Genomic DNA, 20,889 nt, shown 5'->3' with positions numbered 1-20,889 from the left:
TGTAAAGCAATATACCCTGTCTCTGCCCTTTCATTCATAGGACTTTGTCCTAAAGTAAAGTGGTATTATGAGAAACAGTAAGAGATTTGTAAATAAAGATGTTCACTATGATATTTTCCTAGTGGTGAAAATTACAAGTATGCTACATATCCAACAACAGATATGTACAGGAGATAACTGTACATCTACATGATGGAATTGCGAGGGAGACATTAAAATTCATATCCTTGAAAAATCTTTTTTAAAATTGATTTTAGAGAGGAAAGGAGAAGGAGGGATAGAAACATCAATGATGAGAGAGAATCATTGATTGGCCGCCTCCTGCATGCCCCACACTGGGGATTGAGCCTGCAACCCGGGCATGTACCCTGACTGGGAATCAAACTATGACCTCCTGGTTCATAGGTAGATGTTCAACCACTGAGCCATGCCAGCCAGGCCTTACTCTTGAAAACTTTTAATGATGGGACCATATTCATGATACATTGTTGAGTTAAAGGAACAAGGTGCAGCTATTTTTGTTTGTTTTTACTGATATCAGAGAAAGGAAGGGAGAGGGAGAGAAAGATAGAAACATCAATGATGAGAGAGAATCATCAGTTGACTACCTCCTGCACACTCCCTACTGGGTATCGTGCCCAAAACCCAGGCATGTGCCCTGACTGGGAATCGAATCCTGACTTCTTGGTTTATGGGTCGATGCTCAACCACTGAGCCACATTGGCCAGGCAACATCCAGCTATTTTACCTAGTGCGACCCTGTGAAAGAAAAGACCAATTAAGCTGTAGATGATTATAAGCCAGCAATAAATGCTCTGTGTATGTGTGTGTGTGCGCTATCTATTAGTATATGTTCAGGGCAGGGAGGTATGGATGGAAAGAAGCTGTATGAGTGTCTTTGATGTATCCTAGTATTGAGAATGTATGAGTGTTTAGGTGCTCACATATTAACCTAAAATAGTTAATATAGGTTCTTAAATTAAGAAATTGGTAACATTTCGAGGACTACAAATGTGTTTGCAGCTCTTCAAGAACACACCTGACCCCTAGTGACTGAGGAAGGAAACATGAAAGATCAGAAGAATGAAAAGGGTTAAGAAATAGAGTTCGTAATAAAATGGTGCTTACTGTTTACTCTTACTTCAGAAGTGGAAAACACTTTTCTCTCGTGAACTGATGAAAGGATGCTTTCATGCCCATGGCTGCAGCTGAGGAATATCTGAAGGAAGCTTCTGAGGGGAATGAAAATGTTGCTGCTCCCGGGAATCAATGGAGTGTCGACATTTCAGATGGGCTATATATGATTTTCAAATGGTTTTGAGCAGAGAGAGCGCTCATGACTATAAATGTCAACTCCTGTGGGTGGGAAGGGAGAGTGGTGTTGGCCCCCTAAGAACTGTGTGAATCTCACCTCATACCTAGCCTTTTCCAGGCAATCTGAGTTGTGCCCCAGAGTTCTGGGGAGTCTAGGTGAAGAAATTCCTGTGTCAGGACTTGCTTAGACCTCTGCTGGTATCCACAGAGTGGACAGTACATGGCACCTATGTAAATTGCCTTTTTTTTTTTTTGTATCAATGACCTCTGACAATGGGAAGTGAAATCTAGTTCAATTTGGAAATATATACATATTGTTTCAGATGAGCATTTCTCCTTATTTGTCTTCTCTTTTTAGATAAAGAAGAAGCAGCAAGATGTGGTTAGATTTCTGGAAGCCAACAAGATAGAGTTTGAGGAGGTGGATATCACAATGTCAGAAGAACAGAGGCAGTGGATGTACAAAAACGTGCCCCCAGAAAAGAAGCCCGCTCAGGGCAACCCTCTGCCGCCTCAGATATTTAATGGTGACCGATACTGTGGAGTAAGTAGCTAGATTGTTATTACTCTATTTCTTTGCAATACTCAGATCACAAAGTCACCTAGAGTACAGTGGGGTTTTTTCAGTTAGGACTGTAACCTCTTCATACGGTGCCTGTTCAGGTCCACTAGTCTAATGGAGGGTGAAGTTGAGGAGGGGCAATGAGTCCAAGATCACAGACAGTGTGTGTGAGTCCGAGTGCATGTGTGTCTGGGAATTTTCTTGTCTCTGTTTGCTTTAGAAAAGGGGATGGAAGGGAAGCTGTGTGCATGATTTTGTTGTGTACTAAATTTTAAAGCATATTTTTTATTAATACATTTTGGGGGGCAGACTAGGAGGAGTAATTATTCTTGAGTGTTTTTCCTTTTACAGTATTAAAAAAAGCCAGATGGATCATTATGAACATATAAAATACATTAGGTGCCTTCCTGCTATATGTAGCATATGAAGTCCCCTTTGTCTAATTATCTGTTTCCCTTCTTACTCTTAGGTTAAGAAAAACAATCAAGAAGTTTCTTTTTTTTAATTGATTTTAAAGAGAGAGGGAGAAGGAGATAGAAACATCAAACCCAGGCATGTGCCCTGACCAGGGAATCCAGCCATTGGTGCATGGGTTGATGCTCAACCACTGAGCCACACAGGCTGGGCTCAAGAAGTTTCTTTCTCATGAATAATTAGAATTTGCCTTTTGCCAGAGCTCTAAGTATATAAGTCAGTGTTTATTTGGAACCTATATTCCAGTGCTTTAGGATTGCCTGGAGAAGAGCAAGGGGCTAAGCTACAGTGCCCAGGTGCTTGAGGTGAAATGAATAGCTAGGTTGTCATTAGGGTGGAGAAAAAGGATAACAGAGTGTGTTTGATGGTTTGCAAGGAAACAGTTTCCTGTGTGCATACGGAAGAATGAGATATGAAAACATTAAGCCATAAATATTGTGCACAGAATTCTTACATACATGTTAAGAGGAGACTCCTGAACATAGCACTAGAGATAGATTTGAGTTCTACTACTACTTTATGTTGGTTGTGACACCTTTGGAGAGTCACTTACCTCTTTAAGCCTAAATTTCCTCATCTGTAAGCAAGGGATGATATTATATGCCTTCATAGGATATTTATGACTGTTTCTAAAATATTTAATAAGAATAACGGTTATTGTTTTTTGGGTTATTGGGATTTTTTTAAATATCATGATCTCATCTTTTATTAGGGAAGAATGTGGTAACCAAGGGTACATCCCATTCACAATTACTGAGTCTAGAAAATGTACTCTTATGCCTGCAGACCAAAATAAGGTAACAGCTGAAAATGTGTGGGAACTATAGTTTCAAAATAAAGTAAAGCTATTAGTCAAATAGTGCTAGAAGGCTTAAAACAAAGATCTAGTGATTTTCTGTTTCTCAGACTTTGAAGGTATGAAAATGCCATTATTCTGGGCTTGTAGTTGAGTGCTAGTTTGGCTGGGTATAGATTTCTAGGTTGGGAAGAATTTTGATGGTTTTGCTTCAATATCATTGTTTCCAGTTCTGCAATTGAGCAGTCTAATGCCAATTTCCTTGAACTATTGTATGTTTTTGTCAATTTCTTCTATGCAAGTTTTTTAAGATCTCTTTCTTATATATATGAGATTCCTAAAATTTTTTGGTGAATTATTATAATACTAGAGGCCTGGTGCACGAAATTCGTGCACAGGTAGGATCCCTAGGCCTGGCCGGTGATCAGGGCCGATCGGGGCCTTCCTCCCCCTGGCTGCCAGCTGGGGCCTTCCTTCATTCCGCGCCACCCCCTGGTGGTCAGTGACATCATAGTGAGCGGTCGAACTCCTGGTCGGTCAAACTCCCGAGGGGACAATTTGCATATTAGCTTTTTATTATATAGGATAAGCTAGCATTAATCACTGGGATAAGTGCTCAGTAGATTCTTATATCTAAGAATTATATAATTGAGTCATTAAATATGTCATTGCTCTTTCTCTAATTAACTAGGACTCTGCTTATTACACCCCTCCCCATTCCAGCAAACCTGTGCCTCATTATTGCTATTACTAGAGGCCTGGTGCACAACATTTGTGCAATGGTGGGGGCCCTCAGCCTGGCCTGCACCCGCTCCAATCTGGGACCCTTCGGACATCCCTCTCACAGTCTGGGACCACTGGCTCATAACCGCTAGCCTTCCTGCCTGCCTGATCACCCCCTAACCCCTCTGCCTGCCTGCCTGCCTGATTGCCCCTAACTGCCTTTGCCTGCCGGCCTGATTGCCCCTAACTTGCCCTCCTGCCAGCCTGATCGACCCTAACTTGCTCCCCTACTCGGCCCCTGGCCTAAGCCGCAGTCTGGCCTCCCTCTGCAGGAGGCAACCTGGTGGATCAGGGGAAGGCGCCGCCCCCATTACCCCGCTGCTGCTGCCACTGCCAGGCTGAGCCTGGGCCCTTCACAGCCACTGCAGCTTTGTCCGGAAGTACGTCCAGAAGGTCGTCTGGAAGATATCCGCTCTAATTAGCATATTACCCCTTTATTAGTATAGATGACATTTATCTCATAGAATTTTTTTTCTTCACATCTTTGCCTTTAATTGGTTTCTGAGTTCCTTGTGCTTACTCTCTGTAGGCTCCATGGCATGTTTATCTTAGTATCTGGTACCCATCAGAATGCTAGGAACACAGACCGCATTTAAAAAAAAAATTGGTTCTGTGAATGGGTGAATAGTTCCACAGATGTTTTCAGCTTAGCAGGGAACTACCCCATTCTGTTGGGTCTTACCTTGTCAAGGTTCTGAGCATTTGTATTCTCATTTTATTAATAAAAGTCAAAGCCAAATGTCTCAAAAACAAGCTTATTAAAACTTCTAAATTTTGCCATGACATCTATTTCAGAAATCTATTTCAGAGCTCTATTAGAAGCTCACATATCCCACAGGTAGAATTTCCTTAGGAAACTTTTTACCTGAATTAGAAAATCTGTATTCCAAGGCCTCCTGTCTATAAAATCACTTATCAAGGAGAATCTTCTCCTTTAGATATTTTACTGTAAATAATCATATCCGGCATCCTCCCAGCTACTAGGAAAAGAAAAGTTGGGTGTTGGGGAAGGGGTGATATAAAGTCTTCTTTATCACTGATTGCTGATCAGGTGTATGCCCCAAAGCATAACATTTTAGATAATTCTCTGCAGTTTTATCTCTTCTATATAACCCCCGTTTTTATTCTTCTGTCTATAAATGTTTAATCTCCCATTTCACTTTACTGAGATATTTGCTTCAATATTCTACAGTGATGAGTCAGTCCCTGGGACATATTTTTCATAAAAACGACTTGTGCTATGAATATTGAAAACCTTCAACCAGACAGTTTCAGGACGCCCCAATTGCATGTTTAGCACTCTATTTTAACTACTATCCAAACTGCAGTTTCCTTCCTTCCTTCCTTCCTTCCTTCCTTCCTTCCTTCCTTCTTTCTTTCTCTCTATCTCTTTCTATTTTTATTGATTTCAGAGAGAGGAAGGGAGAGGGAGAGAGAGATAGAAGCATCATTGATCGTCTGCCTCCTGCATGTCCCCTAATGGGGATCAGGCCCCAAACCCCAGCATGTGCCCTGACCAAGAATTGAACCGTGATCTCCTGGTTCATGGGTCGAAGCTCAACACTGACAACACTGGCCGGACAAACTGGCAGTTTCATTTTTGTTAAAATTTTTTTCTCTTTCTGAGCCTATGTAGATAAAATTAATGAAAAGAAAACAAAACCGTTAAGGCCATGTTAATATCAACGTTAAGACAATAAAGCCTGTTGACAGCAAGGGTCAAAGCAAGGAGTCAGTTTTCCTCTGTCCTTTATATGTGCCCTCCCCCAGATTCCCTTTTACAAGGTTCTTAAGTTATTACCACTCTGTTTCATATACTAATGTATATATTCCTTGACTTTAACTGTAGACAGTGTTTACTTTTTTTTTTTTTTGAAAGATGGAGATTTCCATTCTTATAACTTCTCTTATTTCTCCCCCTTTTTGATTTAAACACACACTTTAGCATTGCTAAAATTTATAACAGTCCAATTCTCTTCTGCAACTATAGTAACTATTATAATATGTAAACATAGATTATATTTATATTGTTTTAAACATAGAAATACTATTCTCTACAGAACTGTTTAGTTCTGTGAGCAGTCACAGAGGGCAGTATATAATCCTGTTTTACTAACCCCTGTGGTATAAAAGGGAGTGACAAAAATGTCAATATCCAAGAGAGTCTCTTAGCGTTTTCACTTATTCCGCGGGGGTAGTTATTAAAATTTTATTGCTGGTTCCTTTTCCTATGTTTAACACAAAAATATTTTCCATCCAATTTCAATTGGTGCTTGGGTGCATGTTTTTGCTTGCCTTGCCATCTTGTACTAGTATGGTTGGAAACGTTTAACATGAATTAGGAATTTAAAATCCTCAGTTTTGGGCTTACTCATATTTTTAGCATTTGGCATAAAAATTGCTGAATGAAGCTGTTTTAGACAACTGCATCTTACATATCCATCAAGGATTGGAACTGCCAACTGTTTTTTTCCTTCTCTACCAAGATTTCATAAAATAGAATATAGTACTGTCTTCAACCACTAAGTCAAGAATTCTGCTCAGAGGATACCCTCAGGCTTAACTGAAAGGAGGAGGCGCTTGGCCCAATTTAAACAGCAGCAGTAACTCTTATCATCTTAAAATGAATATTTTAAAAAGATTTTCATCTTTTGGAGAAACTCAGTTTGCTTTGGCTCATTTAGAATTGATTGCTGCCACCATTTCCTTGTAGGCCACGTGTTGTTTTGTTCCCTGCAGCCTCCTGTTTGGATATGCCCTCGGCATGTGGAAATAATGTGGGTCTGTCCACTAATTGTCATTGGCTTAGCGTGGGAAGCTGCACCACTTCTCAGAGTGGCTGTTTGGGTTCTCCCCACTGCTCTCTTAGGGAACGCCAAAAGGGCAAAGAACTTTAAGGTCTTTGTCTCAAATGCTTGTCTAGTCCATAATAGTCTAACCGTAGTGGCTTATGTCCTTAAGGAAGCTCTCAGGAAGAATGAGACCATTGTGAACTCTACCTGTTTAGATTTTATCATGCACTTATAAATGTCTCTAACATTGGTTTTCACTTGAGCACAAACAGAAGTATAAGTAATGGAAGTTATTTTTTTTTCTTCTTAACAGCCATTTAGCTTGTTTCATTCTTAAAATTGCAGCATTCAGATAACTATTCCATTAATAATTGTACTCAGTTAGGCTGATATCTATATAGTCCAGAAATATTTCTTTTCATAAGCAGTCGACACTGCAGACAAAGGGTATTTCTCATCCTTTTTCTTTAATGTAATAAAAATGTACCGGCTTCTGAAACTAGGCAGTTTTATCCTGAATATGCTCTGTATGTTTGTACCCTTCTACAAAGGTTCTGTTAACTGATCATTAACAGAAGGTTGATTGTCCTAAAATGTGTCATTTGCAGACGTTTATTTACAAACACTTCTGAGTGTCTGACTATAAGGAATTCAGCAAGCCTATTTAGCAACTTGAGAGTGAGTTTTTACAAATGGTGATTTTTAACGTTTGCAGTATAAACCGTAATATATTTTTTAAAATATAAACCTGATAGGTGAAATGAATTTGATAATAAGCAGATCTTTCTCTTTTATTGGGGAATTCCTAAGGCCATAATAACTTATACTAATAATCAGTAAGATGTGATTTTAAATTTTCTAATGCTATTTAACTCTGAAATTATTTCACATCATGCTGTTAATTATATCTGGAAGGAGGTATTAACTATTCAAAAATCCTAGATTTTAAATTATCAATCACATACTCTTTGCCTAAACATGACAAGGAAAGTAATTTAACTTTTTTCACTTTGAGATTCATCAGACCACTCAAAAGCTTTTGAATGTCAGAAAGTAAATTGTGTACATAATTCTTTAAAACCTGTAATTAATAGAGTAGAAATAGTATTTATTCAAATTATGTTACTAGCATGAGATTATCTAAAACATGGCACATCAGCCATTAATTAGCAGATAGCTAATTCATCCACTTGACAAGTATTATTGGTAACCTAGTGTGTTAGGTACTTTTCTAACATTGACTTTTAAAAATTATTTCATTAAATTATCCTGCTTTTAAAGTTAATTACCAAATTTTACATTTGTCACTTGGAAGGAGTTAATTACCTTAAGTGACAATTTCTAAACTCTTGGGAGGATCCAATTCAGTATTCAGGTAAGAAGCCCGCCCCCTAGCTATAGTTATGTAGTAGTGCGTTAAAAGTTCTTAAAATAAAAATAATGCTTATAATATTAATGACAGAGATACAGTTAAAGAGGATTATTTAAAAATCTAAATAAGAAATGTTGCCCTTCTGAGATTTCTAAACTGAAATTTCTAAATACTTTTTTTGGTAACTAAAATTTATAGTTTTGTAGAGAATAGGTTTTTTTTAATATATTTTATTAATTTTTTACAGAGAGGAAGGGAGAGGGATAGAGAGTTAGAAACATCGATCGACTGCCTCCTGCACACTCCCTACTGGGGATGTGCCCGCAACCAAGGTTCATGCCCTTGACTGGAATCGAACCTGGGACCCTTGAGTCCTCAGGCCAATGCTCTATCCACTGAGCCAAACTGGCCAGGGCGAGAATAGTTTTGATTGAATGTTAAATGGATTCTTTATAAAGTTACATATTTTCTCTACATGTATAGATTTTACATGTCCTGTTTTATGTAGGAAGAGTGTTTGTGAGAGTTGACCTTATTTCCAGTTTTATGATTTGAAGAACTGTAACTATTTTTAAATTAAGATTTTTAACATAAACAATGAAACCTGAATTATACACATTTTCATGGTAACTTGCCTTTTGATCTGTTGCACGCAAGATATTTTCATGTTAGCATTTCAGTCTTTTAAAGTAAAATTCACACTACATTTATAGAGATTGAGTCAGGCATTGTTTCTCATTTTTTATTTCTTACATTATTCATTTTTTCGTTCCTGCATTTCACACTGACCATCAGAGATTATTAATCAAGTAGAAGGGTAAAAAGGCCTTTCAAAATTCAAAACAGGGATAGCATTTTGACGACTGAGTCACTAGTCCTAATGTTTTCTCTCCCACTATTGTCTCTTCCTTTTCCTGTTCAGTTAAATCAGAGAGAGGCAAAATTTTCAAATAGGTATCTTTAGTAACCAGAATATTTGGGTGACTTTACCCCTAGACACAACTGACAGCCCATTTAAGAGCAACTCCGCTGAATGCTCCATCATTTCATAGAATCATGAGGCTTTAAGGGACTTCGCTAGTATCTGATGCAGAAAGGAGGTAATAGTGTGAGGAGGTTAAAAGAGTTGATCAAGATCATATAACTCCGGAGACTGCAGGACACCACAGATATAGTTCCCTGAGCATATATACCATACAGAATCTGTGAACTAGATAGTTGTTGGTACATGGTAATACAAGACCCCTCTTCTCCTCAGTCTTGACTAAGTCAGGGCCACATATTGCCTTTTAAGCCATGTTAAGAATTTTAATCTGTATTGTAAGGACAATGAGAAGCTTTGAGGGAAAGAATTTAAGAAGAGGGCAATATGATCATCATCTCATTTTTAAAAGAGCAGTCCATCTTCACCTGAGAATGATGGGGTAGAAATAGGTTATATTGGAGAAGGGTTGATAAATTGAGGTGCTACTGCAGAAATCTAGCTTCAATTAGGGCGATGAAATGGATGTGGAGATGGAGAGGTTAAAGGAACGTGAAGATAGTTGTTAGCTGAGGAAAGGGAGGAGTCCTGTGGTACCTTGATTTCCGATGTGGTAGAGCCCATTAGCTGGCGGTGCCATTTTCTTAGAGGCCCATCTTGTGGTGTGGCAGGAAGATCATGAATTGTGATGTAAATCCCTTATGTTTAAGAGTCTGTGAAGAATTAGTTATTATACAGAACCAGAATTGAGAGGAGAAATCAGAGCTAAAGATGTGACTTTAATTAGGGCCATGGCTCTAAATGATATTCTCTAGGGAAAGAATTTAGACTGAATAGTGGCCGAATATGGTAGGGGGAGGAACAAATACTAGTACACCAGTTTTTGTATGGTGGATATCTAAAAGGATGAGATAAATCTGGCTGTAGTTTAGCCGTCTCCCTCTTGTTCCCACATTAAATATGTATTAAATGATCAGCTAGAGAATATACAGGGTGTCCCCAAAACATGATACACACTTTAACAACTGATAGCTCAATTGATGTTCTTTCTTTTCAGCCAGACTAGGCTTTGAACAAAGGAAATTCATCCTACTGGAAGTTTGAAAACACAGTTCAAATACAAACACTGCCTTTATAATTATTCAAAGGGTGTCTCCCCAAAAAAGTATACTCACTTCAACAGCTGATAACTCACTTTATTTTCACTCCTTTTCAGGTTTATCTAATTTGAAATAATGGATGAAGCTAGGCTAAGCTTTGAACAAAGAAAATTTATCCACTAGACTTTTTTATGGGGATACATAATAAACGAAGCTTATGGTACAAAACCAGCAACAGTTGACAGATTGAGGGCACACAAATACTGAATGAAATGATTCTTGATGTTTGTGATTCCATTGCTTCGAATTATCAGCAGTGCCTGGACCAGAAGGTCATGAGTTTGAAAACAGGTGTTGACAAAAAAGTTACTAATTTCGGTAGAAGTGTGTATATATTTTGGGGGGACACCCTATATATATCGAACAGTATTATTTCCTGAACCCAGTGAAGTGTCACTCAACTGTTTGGAAATATCTTTGTTATAAAGAATATTTGTAACATTTTCAGTTAATGGTACGTTGCCTAAATTCCACATCAAATGTTGACTTGCATTATTTGTGACATAGTTTTCTTATAAAAATTGTAAAATTTTTCATAAAATTCTACAAAATCTGTAATTCTGTAGTCACTGCTCTGCTAATAATCTTCACTTGGGTATCTTGGATAATTTCTCAAACTTCACATTTTGAAACTCAACTCCAACCTCACCCTGCTGAAACATTTGTACAAGAGAGTCTCTACATGGAGTCAAATAATTCAGACTTTCCATCAACTGAGGCATGCTTTGCAAGAAGCAGATCTCCACAAGTCAACTCTCATTTAGATTCCTAGATAGGTTTCAACAGTATCTGTGATGCCACTTGTTCAGCATAGCAGTGGATCATTCATTAGAGTTCAGTGACTCATTTACAGAGTGCCCCACACTTGGTTCCCTCTTGGGTAAGAAGCTTCATAGAGTACAAAAAACATCAGTTACAACATCAATGGAATTGGGCCCAAATCTCAGCTCATGTATTAGCTGTCAAACTTGGGCAACATTTTTTTTTTTTCTTTCTCTGAGCCAGTCTCCAACCTGGTGGGCCGATGATGGATTGATCGTAAGGCGCCTCCCACAAAGGGAATGCCTAAAAATGATTCTGATCCTTGTCTGCTTACAGTATTTACTCTCAGGATAGTTATCAAAAGGGACTTCTACCAAATATTAAAACTGCTTTATATCAACTTAGAAACTGTGTAGTATTACATATGAAAACTTTTGAAAAGAATCAATTGAAGAGCTTATTGACCAGAATTCCTTAATGGTTTCTTTTGTGAAAGTAGGAAGAGAAAAATGATTCTGCTTCTGAGGCAAAGGTAAATGTCATAGAGAATATAGTTTTCTCTAGTTTTTATTTGATCTTTTTATTCTCTCTGAAGACACATTCTTTAAGAATGTGGACTTCAAAGGCAGAATAGAAGCACTCACATTGACACATGGAGACCTTTACTAGTACAGGTTTCTGCTCACCCGGTGATATATTTTTTAAAAGCCCTAGATAACAGCCTATCAATAGTAGAATTGGGAGGCAGCCTTCCATATTGAAGTGCTAGAATAAAATCTGAGGTCACAGTGGTTTCACACAAATAAATGTTAGTTTGGCCCACAAAGGAAAGGAAGTGTGTTCCAATTTCATTTCTGTTGTCATTGTTTTATGTTTTAATCCTGTCACAGGCTTTGGATTAAAAACTTGTTACATTTATCATCATACTCAAAGAAATTTTTAGGCTTAAGCAGGACAAATTAGTAGATTTATATAGCTCTTCCCTGACCTGGATGGAGCAATGGTACGTTTTTTATTTTCATGAAGAATTTGTGGGCCTGGCTGGGCTGGTGTGGCTCAGCAGTTGAGCATCGATCCAGGAATCAAGAGGTCACTGGTTAGATTCCCAATTCCCAATCAGGGCACATGCCTGGGTTGTAGACTTGATCCCCAGCAGAGGGAGTGCAGGAGACAGCCGATCAATGATGTTTTTCTCTCATCTGTGTTTCTATCCCTCTATCCCTTTCCATTCCTCTTTCTCTAAAAATCAATAAAGGAAAAAAATTATTTTTAATTACAAAGAATTTGTCAAGCCCTGGCCAGTGTGGCTTAGTTGGTCAATTGAGCATTTTCCTGTGCACTGAAAGGTCACCAGTTCAATGCCAGTCAGGGCACATGTCCAGGTTGTGGGCTCAATCCCAGTCAGCAGCTAATTGATGTTTTTCTATCTCTCCCTTCCTTTCTCTCTAAAATAAATAAAAACATTAAAACAAAAAAAACAAAAAAGGAAGAGAGCAGTCTCTCTAAAAAAAAATTTGCCCAAAGCACCAAATACAAAGATAATTGTTTGCTTTTGTTTATTTTCTCCCCCCCTCCCTTTTTTTTTTCTAGGATTATGACAGTTTCTTTGAATCAAAGGAAAGCAACACAGTCTTTTCATTCTTAGGCCTGAAATCACGGTTGGCATCAAAGGTAGGTAAATCTTTGCATTTTAAAATTTGTTTTTCTTCAGTTGTTCTTAATTGTTCTCAATTGAAGTTAAACGTGTTAGAGGAATGCATATATACCCTAAATATGCATAATTAGAGACTGCCCAGTGTAAAAACACAAAAAGAAGCCTAGTATTTTTTTTTCATTTCAGTGTTCAATTGCTTCTGTATATTAGTTTGTTTTTTATTTATAACTTAATTTATTTATAATTTATTTCCCCTTCTTCCAAGAAGAATTTGATAGCAAAAAGTAGTAGGTACTTTCTATTTTAAAGTGCAAGCTTACAATACTTTGTTTTTTTAAATTGTAGCATCAAAGCCATATTTTTAAGGTCTTTTGCATGTTTAATTCATTTAATTTAAAAGAGAGATGGTCTGCATTAACAAGTAGTCAACCTTGAAAAAACCCTACAATTCTTAAACTAATCAAAATGTTTTCAAAGCTGATTTATTGTGTCATAAGTCTTTTAGAGAACAAACGGCTCAAGGTTTTTAATATTTAGGTGTAGAAATGATGTATATTATCACAACTTTGTGAAGCACATGGGTTCACTTTCAAAATAAAAAAATAGCATTTCCTCATTAAGTAAGGTGATATTTTTATTATTTCCCCTTTTAAAGACAATGTTTTTTAATTTTATTTTATTGATATTTAGAGAGAGGGAGAGAGAGAAGAAAGGGAAACACTGACATCAGAGAGAAACATCAATCCGTTGCCTCCCATACAAGGCCTGACCAGGGATTGAACCTGCAACCTGGATATGTGCCCTGACAGAGAATTGAACCCACAGCCTTTTTGTATGGGATGATGTTCCAATGAACTGAGCCACACTAGCCAGGGTGACACTGGTTTTATTCTGATTATGAAAGTAGCTTAGGCTCGTTTAGAAAAATTGGGAACATACAAAAATGTGTTGGATAGAAAATAAAAATCAACTGTTAGCCCACCACCTAGAGATAACCACATTAACATTTTGGTGTATTTCCTTGAAATCTTTATATACCTAGCACTTGAAGTTTTTACTGTATTTCAGTGAGACTGAGTTCTAAAGTGTCATTTTTAACACTGAATTGAAATAGAAGTGCATTATTGGCAACTTTGATGTCTGTAAGTAATAGGTCTTTTGAAGCTGCCTAGGATTGCACCATTTCTGGAACACCTGTGGGAGGAAGGCAGCGACTATCAATAATATAAATTATACACCAGCACTTGTAGTTTATAGCTGATGGGAAATCTTCTTTTGTTTTTGCATCAGTAAGTCCACAGATGGTAGTGGGTGGTTTCCATGCGCATATTCTAAATAGGCAAAACCCACACGTATAATATTAAAAGGTTCTTAAGACTATTTTTATAAAGGTGGAACACTGGAATACTTGTTAGAAAAACTAATATTTTATAACCTGTTTTATCCAAAGGTTATTAAACAATCCAGATGTATCTTCAAAGAACTGGGAAAAACTAGGGTGGGAGTGATCTAATGGATGCATAAATCCAATGCACATCACTGTCCATGCAAAAGCCTTTTTTAAAAAATACCGTGTGCTTGCCTTCTTTGCTCTTATTTCCCCCGAGGATTTGGATTCCGTAGGCACTCTTTAGGCTGACTGTTCTACTCTTTAAAAATATTTATTCTCTCAGAAATTTCTCAAGAAACCTGTGATAAAAGAAGCATTCTCACATGACTTGCGGTCATAGTATTAAAGTTGGTCTTGAGGACATTGACCTTTACTTGTTTTCAGCAGACCATTCCAAAGGCAGTGAGGGCTCGGGGCATCCCCACCCATTCAGCCCACCATGTTCAGGTGCCTGAGCAGGAGCACATGGAACCAGAGTGGAAAACCCATGGTGCAGAGTTTGGTATTTAGAGAGAGGGAGAAAGAAAAGAGAGGAAAACACTGATATAAGAGAGAAACATCTATCTGTTGCCTCCCATACAAGCCCTGACCAGGCATTGAACCTGCAACCTGGATATGTGCCCTGACAGAGAATTGAACCCACAACCTTTTTGGTGATGTTCCAATGAACTGAGCCACACTGGCCAGGGTGACATGAACCATTTGGGGCCAGAAGGGTTTAAACGATTCGTACTCCATTCATCTTCATGGGAGAGAAATAGGAGTATCTTTAAGAGCAGGTCAGCATTTCCCTCCTTTCTAGTTACTTATATTTTACCTTGGTGGTAATTCATTATACAGTCTATAAGGCCTGAGAGCATTCACAGGTGTCATGCAGTAAAAGATGGTAGCCCCCTTTTCTCATCTCCTTCCCTACCCTCTCTACAGTATACACACATAAAACACAGGCCTAGAAAGCCTGCCAGGGGATACAGAAAGGCACCATTAGCATCTGTAATTGCTCTTCCACATTGAGGAGACAGAAGAGAGATATGGCAGGAAAAGAACATTGATGGCTCAACAGGCACAGGTGCAGCGGGCAGTTCTCAAAAGTAGACGAGGTGGGAGGCAGAGGAAGGTGGAGGTCCCGCAGTGGTGGCCTTTAGGATGTGTTTGTCTGCATACGACTTTTAAAAGAATTTAAATGAGTTGTTAATATTTAAAATAACAGATTCCCACTCTTCTGGAGAAGTTGAAAGGCATGGAAACCCCGGGGAAACCCACTTTCTTCTCTGACCAGCAGAGCCAGCAGTGTTTGGCCCATCAAGTTTGTTATTTTAATAGACTCACAGCAGGGACTGGAGAAGTTTCTGCTTTCAGAGCTCGATGCCTTTCAGGGGGTGATAACAACTGGTAGACCCTGGGCACTGACCAACCAGAGCGGGAGCAGGGCAGAGGCCCTCCATGCCAGGTATCTGTTTGGTGGTTGAAGCACGGAGCCCTCCTGGGGATTGGGGCAGCAAGAGGCATGGCCATACAGGGCTGTTCTTCACCATGGGCCACTCTCCACAGGCCCCCGAGTGGGGGGGTGGGGGCCACGCACACCCTGCTCACCCAGGTGTGAATGGAACCTCTGAGAGGGGCCTCTATAGTTGTTGAAACATGGCTTTCTCTTCACTTTTATATTTGGCAGGTCAGGTGTGTGAGATTTAAATCTGGCCTCTTATCCTAAACCAGTGGTTCTCAACCTTGGCTGCACATTAGAATCACCCGGGAATCTTTTTTTAAAATCCTGATTTCTGGGCCTCATCCTCTGGAAATTCTGTTTCTTTGTTACTAATGTTGTGGCCCCACCCCATAATAAAGAAACAGAATTTCCAGAGGATGAGGCCCAGAAATCAGGATTTTAAAAAGATTCCCAGGTGATTCTAATGTGCAGCCAAGGTTGAGAACCACTGTTCAGGATTTGTTCTTATCAATCACGCGGGGGTGATTTATTGTGATTCCCAACTTCTTTGTTCCTGATACTTAAAATATTACTGTCAGGATGCATTTTGTTGTCAACACAGTGCAATGACTGACTGTTTTTAATTATTATTAATAAATAGGCAGAACCTTAGAGAAGACAAGTGGAAGATGATGGAGATGCATTTTGGAGCGCCCCCGGTACTCAGCGCACACCTGCTTACCTAATGCATCACTGTGACAAAAGCCACATGCATCATCAGTAACTTTGCTTGCATTTGGAAAAGGTGTTCTTGGAAGACATGGGTATAATGGGATTGCATGATCACTTTAAACCAAATCAGAACTGTGGTGGGTTTTTTCTTATTTTCAGAATTGCCTGCAGTTGCCTCACTCACCTGGAGGTACTATAACCTGTTACAGGTGTGCTTCCTTAATGACTGAAAGATAAGTGAGTGGCACCATCAGAGAGAAAATGTTGGATCTGTCCTAGGTTGTAGTTGATGCCACTATTGCTCAAGACCTTCTTCTCTTTAAGCTGCCTGGGTTGTATCCTTAAATTAGTCTGCCAGGATATAAGAGTCTTCTGATCAGAAAGAAAAAAAAAGAAATGTTGGTTGACAAGGAATTAAGATTTTCGCTGCAAAATCACAAATGTCACTTTTCAGTGCTTTGTAATAACACCTACAGAAAAAGTTGGATGTTCTAGGCTCCTTTTGGTAATGTAAACTCTTACCCCCATAAATCCTCAAAGCACCCACAGATGTTTCCAAAAATCACTGTTGCAACTATTGTGTGATCAGAATCAAATTACATGAATGAAAATAATCGCTATTTTGGAAAATAGATGCTTCTTTATCTCTTGCAAGAGGAAATTTTCACCTAAATGCACGAAACTGTTTAAAAGTATATTTTAAGAGGTGCACTAATTAGATAGTAAATTTATAGGAAAAGTACTTGACTCATATCTGAAGGCATTTTCAGCTCTAGCAACTTACACATAAGTGCACATATATTTTTAAATGGAGCTACCCTGACTAACAGCTGCTTATTCTATTTTGTGAAGGGATTATATTTTTTTGAGTAAGGAAGATCTTGGTTAGATATATTTTGTGAACCCTTGATAAGGCATATTAAAAGATGCTAATATTGCTGCACAATTCTTTTTTTTCTGCCTTACTTTCCCTTGGTTCTTTAACTTTACTAGTTCATATTTCTGGCCAATGCACAGTCTCGGATTTTTCAGAGTAATGTACATACATGTTCTTATTCCATATATGAGCTCAGTGAGTTTCCAGAGCAGCATATATGAGAAAGGGGCTGCTGGGGATAAATCGGAATTGTACTTGGCATGCAAAATCTTTGGAGTGCATGCTGATAAACACTACACATGTCTATTTTATTAGGACAGAGGCTACTTTTTCACATCCTTGTTCCTGCTTACATTTTTTAGAGTTTTTAGTTGCCAAACATGAGAAGAGGCTTGAATAGGACGTTATTACCAGCAGGCTACCTAAAATATTCCGCTATTCTCAGCATCCTGATGCTGGACCTTCCGTTTAGATTCTGAGCAGGGCATTTATAAGAAATTGAAAGAACAGCAGAATTAAAGCCCTATCACATATGTTCTCTCACCCTCCAACTTGCTAAATGTGGACTTGTTGAATGCAAAAGCTAAAATCCTAGACAGATTTGTAGCCCAGCACTGCAATCAGAAGAAAAGCACGCCACAGATTTCTGCTAGACTGGAACACATACACGACCCACAGTTTTCTCTCCAAGAAAAGCTGTTGTGAAATCATGGGTATTACTGCTTAGTTGGCATTAAAGAAGATCTAGGTCAAATCCATTTGATAAATCCCAGGGACTATCCAGGATTTTTTTTTTTTTAACTGGATATTGTGTTTGAGTATGTGAGTCTTCTGATAAGACTTAGAATTTCTTTTTAAGCTACAGCAATTAAAAAAATTTTAATGTTGCAATGATCTAATTTATATTGTCTACTCTTGCCAGTGCGCACCAAAAACCAACTTGTTAAGATTGAGACTTTGTAAGTTAAATTCTGGGGTTATAGGTTCAATACAATCATTGCTAGACAGGGAAAGCTACTTAGATTTGTCTTAAAATTTTTGAATTATTACGGCTATTGTAGGCCCAGTGCAGTTCTTCTAAACAGATGAATAGTAGTGCTAAATTACTGTCACAGTTACACATCATCTACTCCTCACCCTACCTTATTTTTTTCTTTTTTGGTCAGTGCAAAGAAATAAGAGAGACCAGCCTCGGCTGCACTTGTTTTGTGTGAGCTAGAAGCACATTGTGTGGCGTTAACGCAGCACCACAGCACCCAGGCTCTGCAGAGTACTGAGGGATTGCCCTGTGGAACCACACTGTCTTCAGAGAATATTGGGTCCTTACTTGTACTATTTTACCAGCTGAATTTCAAACATGTAATGGTTTACATGTTCCCTTTTGAACTAGCTGCCTTTAGATTTAGATAATCACAGTCTTAAAAGCCTAGGAAAGAAATGGGTGGGGAATTGCAGGCTTAGAGGTAATGTCAAGGGCATTTCAAGACAGGATTTTTATATCCTGTAGTAGGCTTGTTGGGACAAAGGAAATGTGCTGCCAGAAATCAAAGTATGCCATTTTAAAATTAGATAAAATACACAGTGCCATCCTGCTAGGTATATGCGGTATATGCAGACCAGAAGGAAATTTTGTTGGGGAAAAATTTGTGTGTTGTTTTTTTTTTCCTCCAAATTCTGGTGTTCTCTTAAAAATCAAAGAGCAGAAAAGGAAGATTTTTTTCTCAGACTTTAATATATTTTAGATTTGTTTCTGTTTTATAGATTTATTCAACATTCCCACATAGATGTTTTTGTATTACATGGATTTATATGAACTAAACCTATTTTTTCCTGTTATTGAAAGGTACCAAAGTCTCTTTTTTGTTTGTTTGTTTTGGTTTTTTAAAATTTGATTTTGCTACAGAGGGTTTTGCTTTTCCTAGAAATGCTTTTCATTTAGCAGCTTTTCTTAAGTGTCAGGGCCACTTTGATCTGCATAATTGTTATTTTTAGATTTCAATTTGTATGCATTTGTCCCTGAAGGCATTGGTGAAATCTCAGATTTTATATTCATCATTAAAAAGGAATAAATTCCAGAAAACACATATTCTGAAAATTGAGTGTTTGTTCCCTTTCTTACACCTTTTCTAATGTTAGTTTCGTGTTTGGTTGAAACCTTCCTGTTTATTTAGGATGCTGGGTTTCCACTCTCATCCATGAGCCCCATATCTGCAGATTAGTTATAAAAATGTAGACATATCATTTGACCATTTGAGGAGATGCACATGCTGGTGTGTGTGTGTGTGTGTGTGTGTGTGTGTGTGTGTGTATGTGTGTGTGTGTGTGATGGGAGGTGACCATCTAAGTCATCAGAATCATCTCAGACAGCAACTGGGACCAAGGATGGCGTTAAATCGCTTGGTCCCTTGGTTGGCTTAATAGAGGATTGGTTTCCTGAGCACACTGAAGCCCGGGCTGGTGGATTTGTTCCTCTGATTGGAGGTAGAAAACAAGTACAGTGTAGCTGCCACCTTGAATAGAGGGGCCCCCTTTGATGCAGCCACCTCTGAAAGCAGAAGAAAGCATTTCTGAAGGCAGTGTCTGAAGCTGATCTCATCACCAAACTATTTCAAACCTTAAACACCGAGACAGAGGGAGGGGGAAGGAGGAGATAATAGAGAACAGGCTGTAAGTTTGCAGAATGTGCTAAATCATGAAGCCAAATAAGCCACCCTCTTTGTAACCCTGACTTTCAAAGTTTTCCTAGTTCTCCTAGAAATGCAGGTCAGGTTAGTTTAGTCATCCTCTCGATCAGCAGGCATGGAAGCCTCAGAATGTTACGGGTACTGTCTAAACAGGGCAAGTCTCCACCCCCAAGGATGAGAGAAACAGAGGAACAAAAGCTGCAGCGACAGCCCAGTGGTGAATGACAGAGTTGAGCTGAGGGAGTTGCACTCCAGGCAATGGGCATCATCTGAAACATGATGTATAATCCTTGCCTATGTTTGTTACGGCCACTCCAATGTAAAATTATTTCATACATGCAGTGGAACATAGATGCCTCCACACACATAGGAAATACATATGTACTCACTAAAATGTAAAGTGTAACAAAGAAACCCCTATATGCCTATGACCAGCTATTGCCTTTCCTTTCAAGCACCGTGACTCTTCTCTGACCCTATCCTGTCCCAGTTTGATGGTGGAGCCCTTCTCCTGAACTCTGTGTTATCATAGTCTTTCTGTCCTTTATCATTTTACCTCCATGTATGTATCCTTAAGTAATAAATGAAATGAAATCCTTCTTTTCTCACTTCTTTTTTGATCATTGCAATTGAGCATTATCATTTTGAAACAAGTACCCTAGTTTGCTTCTTTCACTGTTACGTTTCATTTCATTGTAAGATTGTATCACAGTTTTTCTCTTCTGTTACTGGATTTGAACTTTTAATCAGAAAAAGGAAATGTTGTTATGAACATTTTTATGTGATTTCTGGTACACATACATAAGAGTAGATGTATACCTTGAATAGGATTGCTTTGTCATATAATACAGCACATCATCAACTTTAATAGATAAGGCCAAATTGTTTTTCAAAGCAATGGTATGAACTTACATTCCCACTGGTATACTAGAATTTCCAGTTATCTAGATCCTCACCAACTTTTGGGATCATCAAACTCAAATTTTTGCCAAGTTGAGTGCAAAATGGTATCTCATTGTGATTTTATTTTGCATATATTTGATTACTAGTAAGTTGAACATTTTTATTATGGGAATTCTTATTTCATCTTGGAAATCCCTCTTCCAAGTATTTCACCTTTTTCCTATTG

General features: G+C 38.4%; 1 protein-coding gene across 3 annotated transcripts in view; it reads left to right on the top strand.

The window, feature by feature from the left end:
- SH3BGRL2 (SH3 domain binding glutamate rich protein like 2) overlaps positions 1–19,171 on the top strand; it is a 60,443-nt gene extending 41,272 nt beyond the window's left edge. For all 3 annotated transcript variants that reach the window (XM_036316997.1, XM_036316998.1, XM_036316996.1), the window contains 3 exons: positions 1,673–1,858; positions 12,588–12,668; positions 16,129–19,171. In XM_036316997.1, the coding sequence (XP_036172890.1) occupies positions 1,673–1,858; positions 12,588–12,668; positions 16,129–16,140 (279 nt within the window). In that variant the 3' untranslated portion in view covers positions 16,141–19,171. The remainder of the gene's footprint in view (positions 1–1,672; positions 1,859–12,587; positions 12,669–16,128) is intronic.
- The last annotated feature ends 1,718 nt before the right edge of the window (positions 19,172–20,889 follow it).

The sequence above is a fragment of the Myotis myotis genome, unplaced genomic scaffold (assembly GCF_014108235.1).
Source record: "Myotis myotis isolate mMyoMyo1 unplaced genomic scaffold, mMyoMyo1.p scaffold_m19_p_7, whole genome shotgun sequence".
NCBI classification, from domain to species: Eukaryota; Metazoa; Chordata; class Mammalia; order Chiroptera; family Vespertilionidae; genus Myotis; species Myotis myotis.
This window is presented reverse-complemented; position numbering and strand designations above follow the sequence as displayed.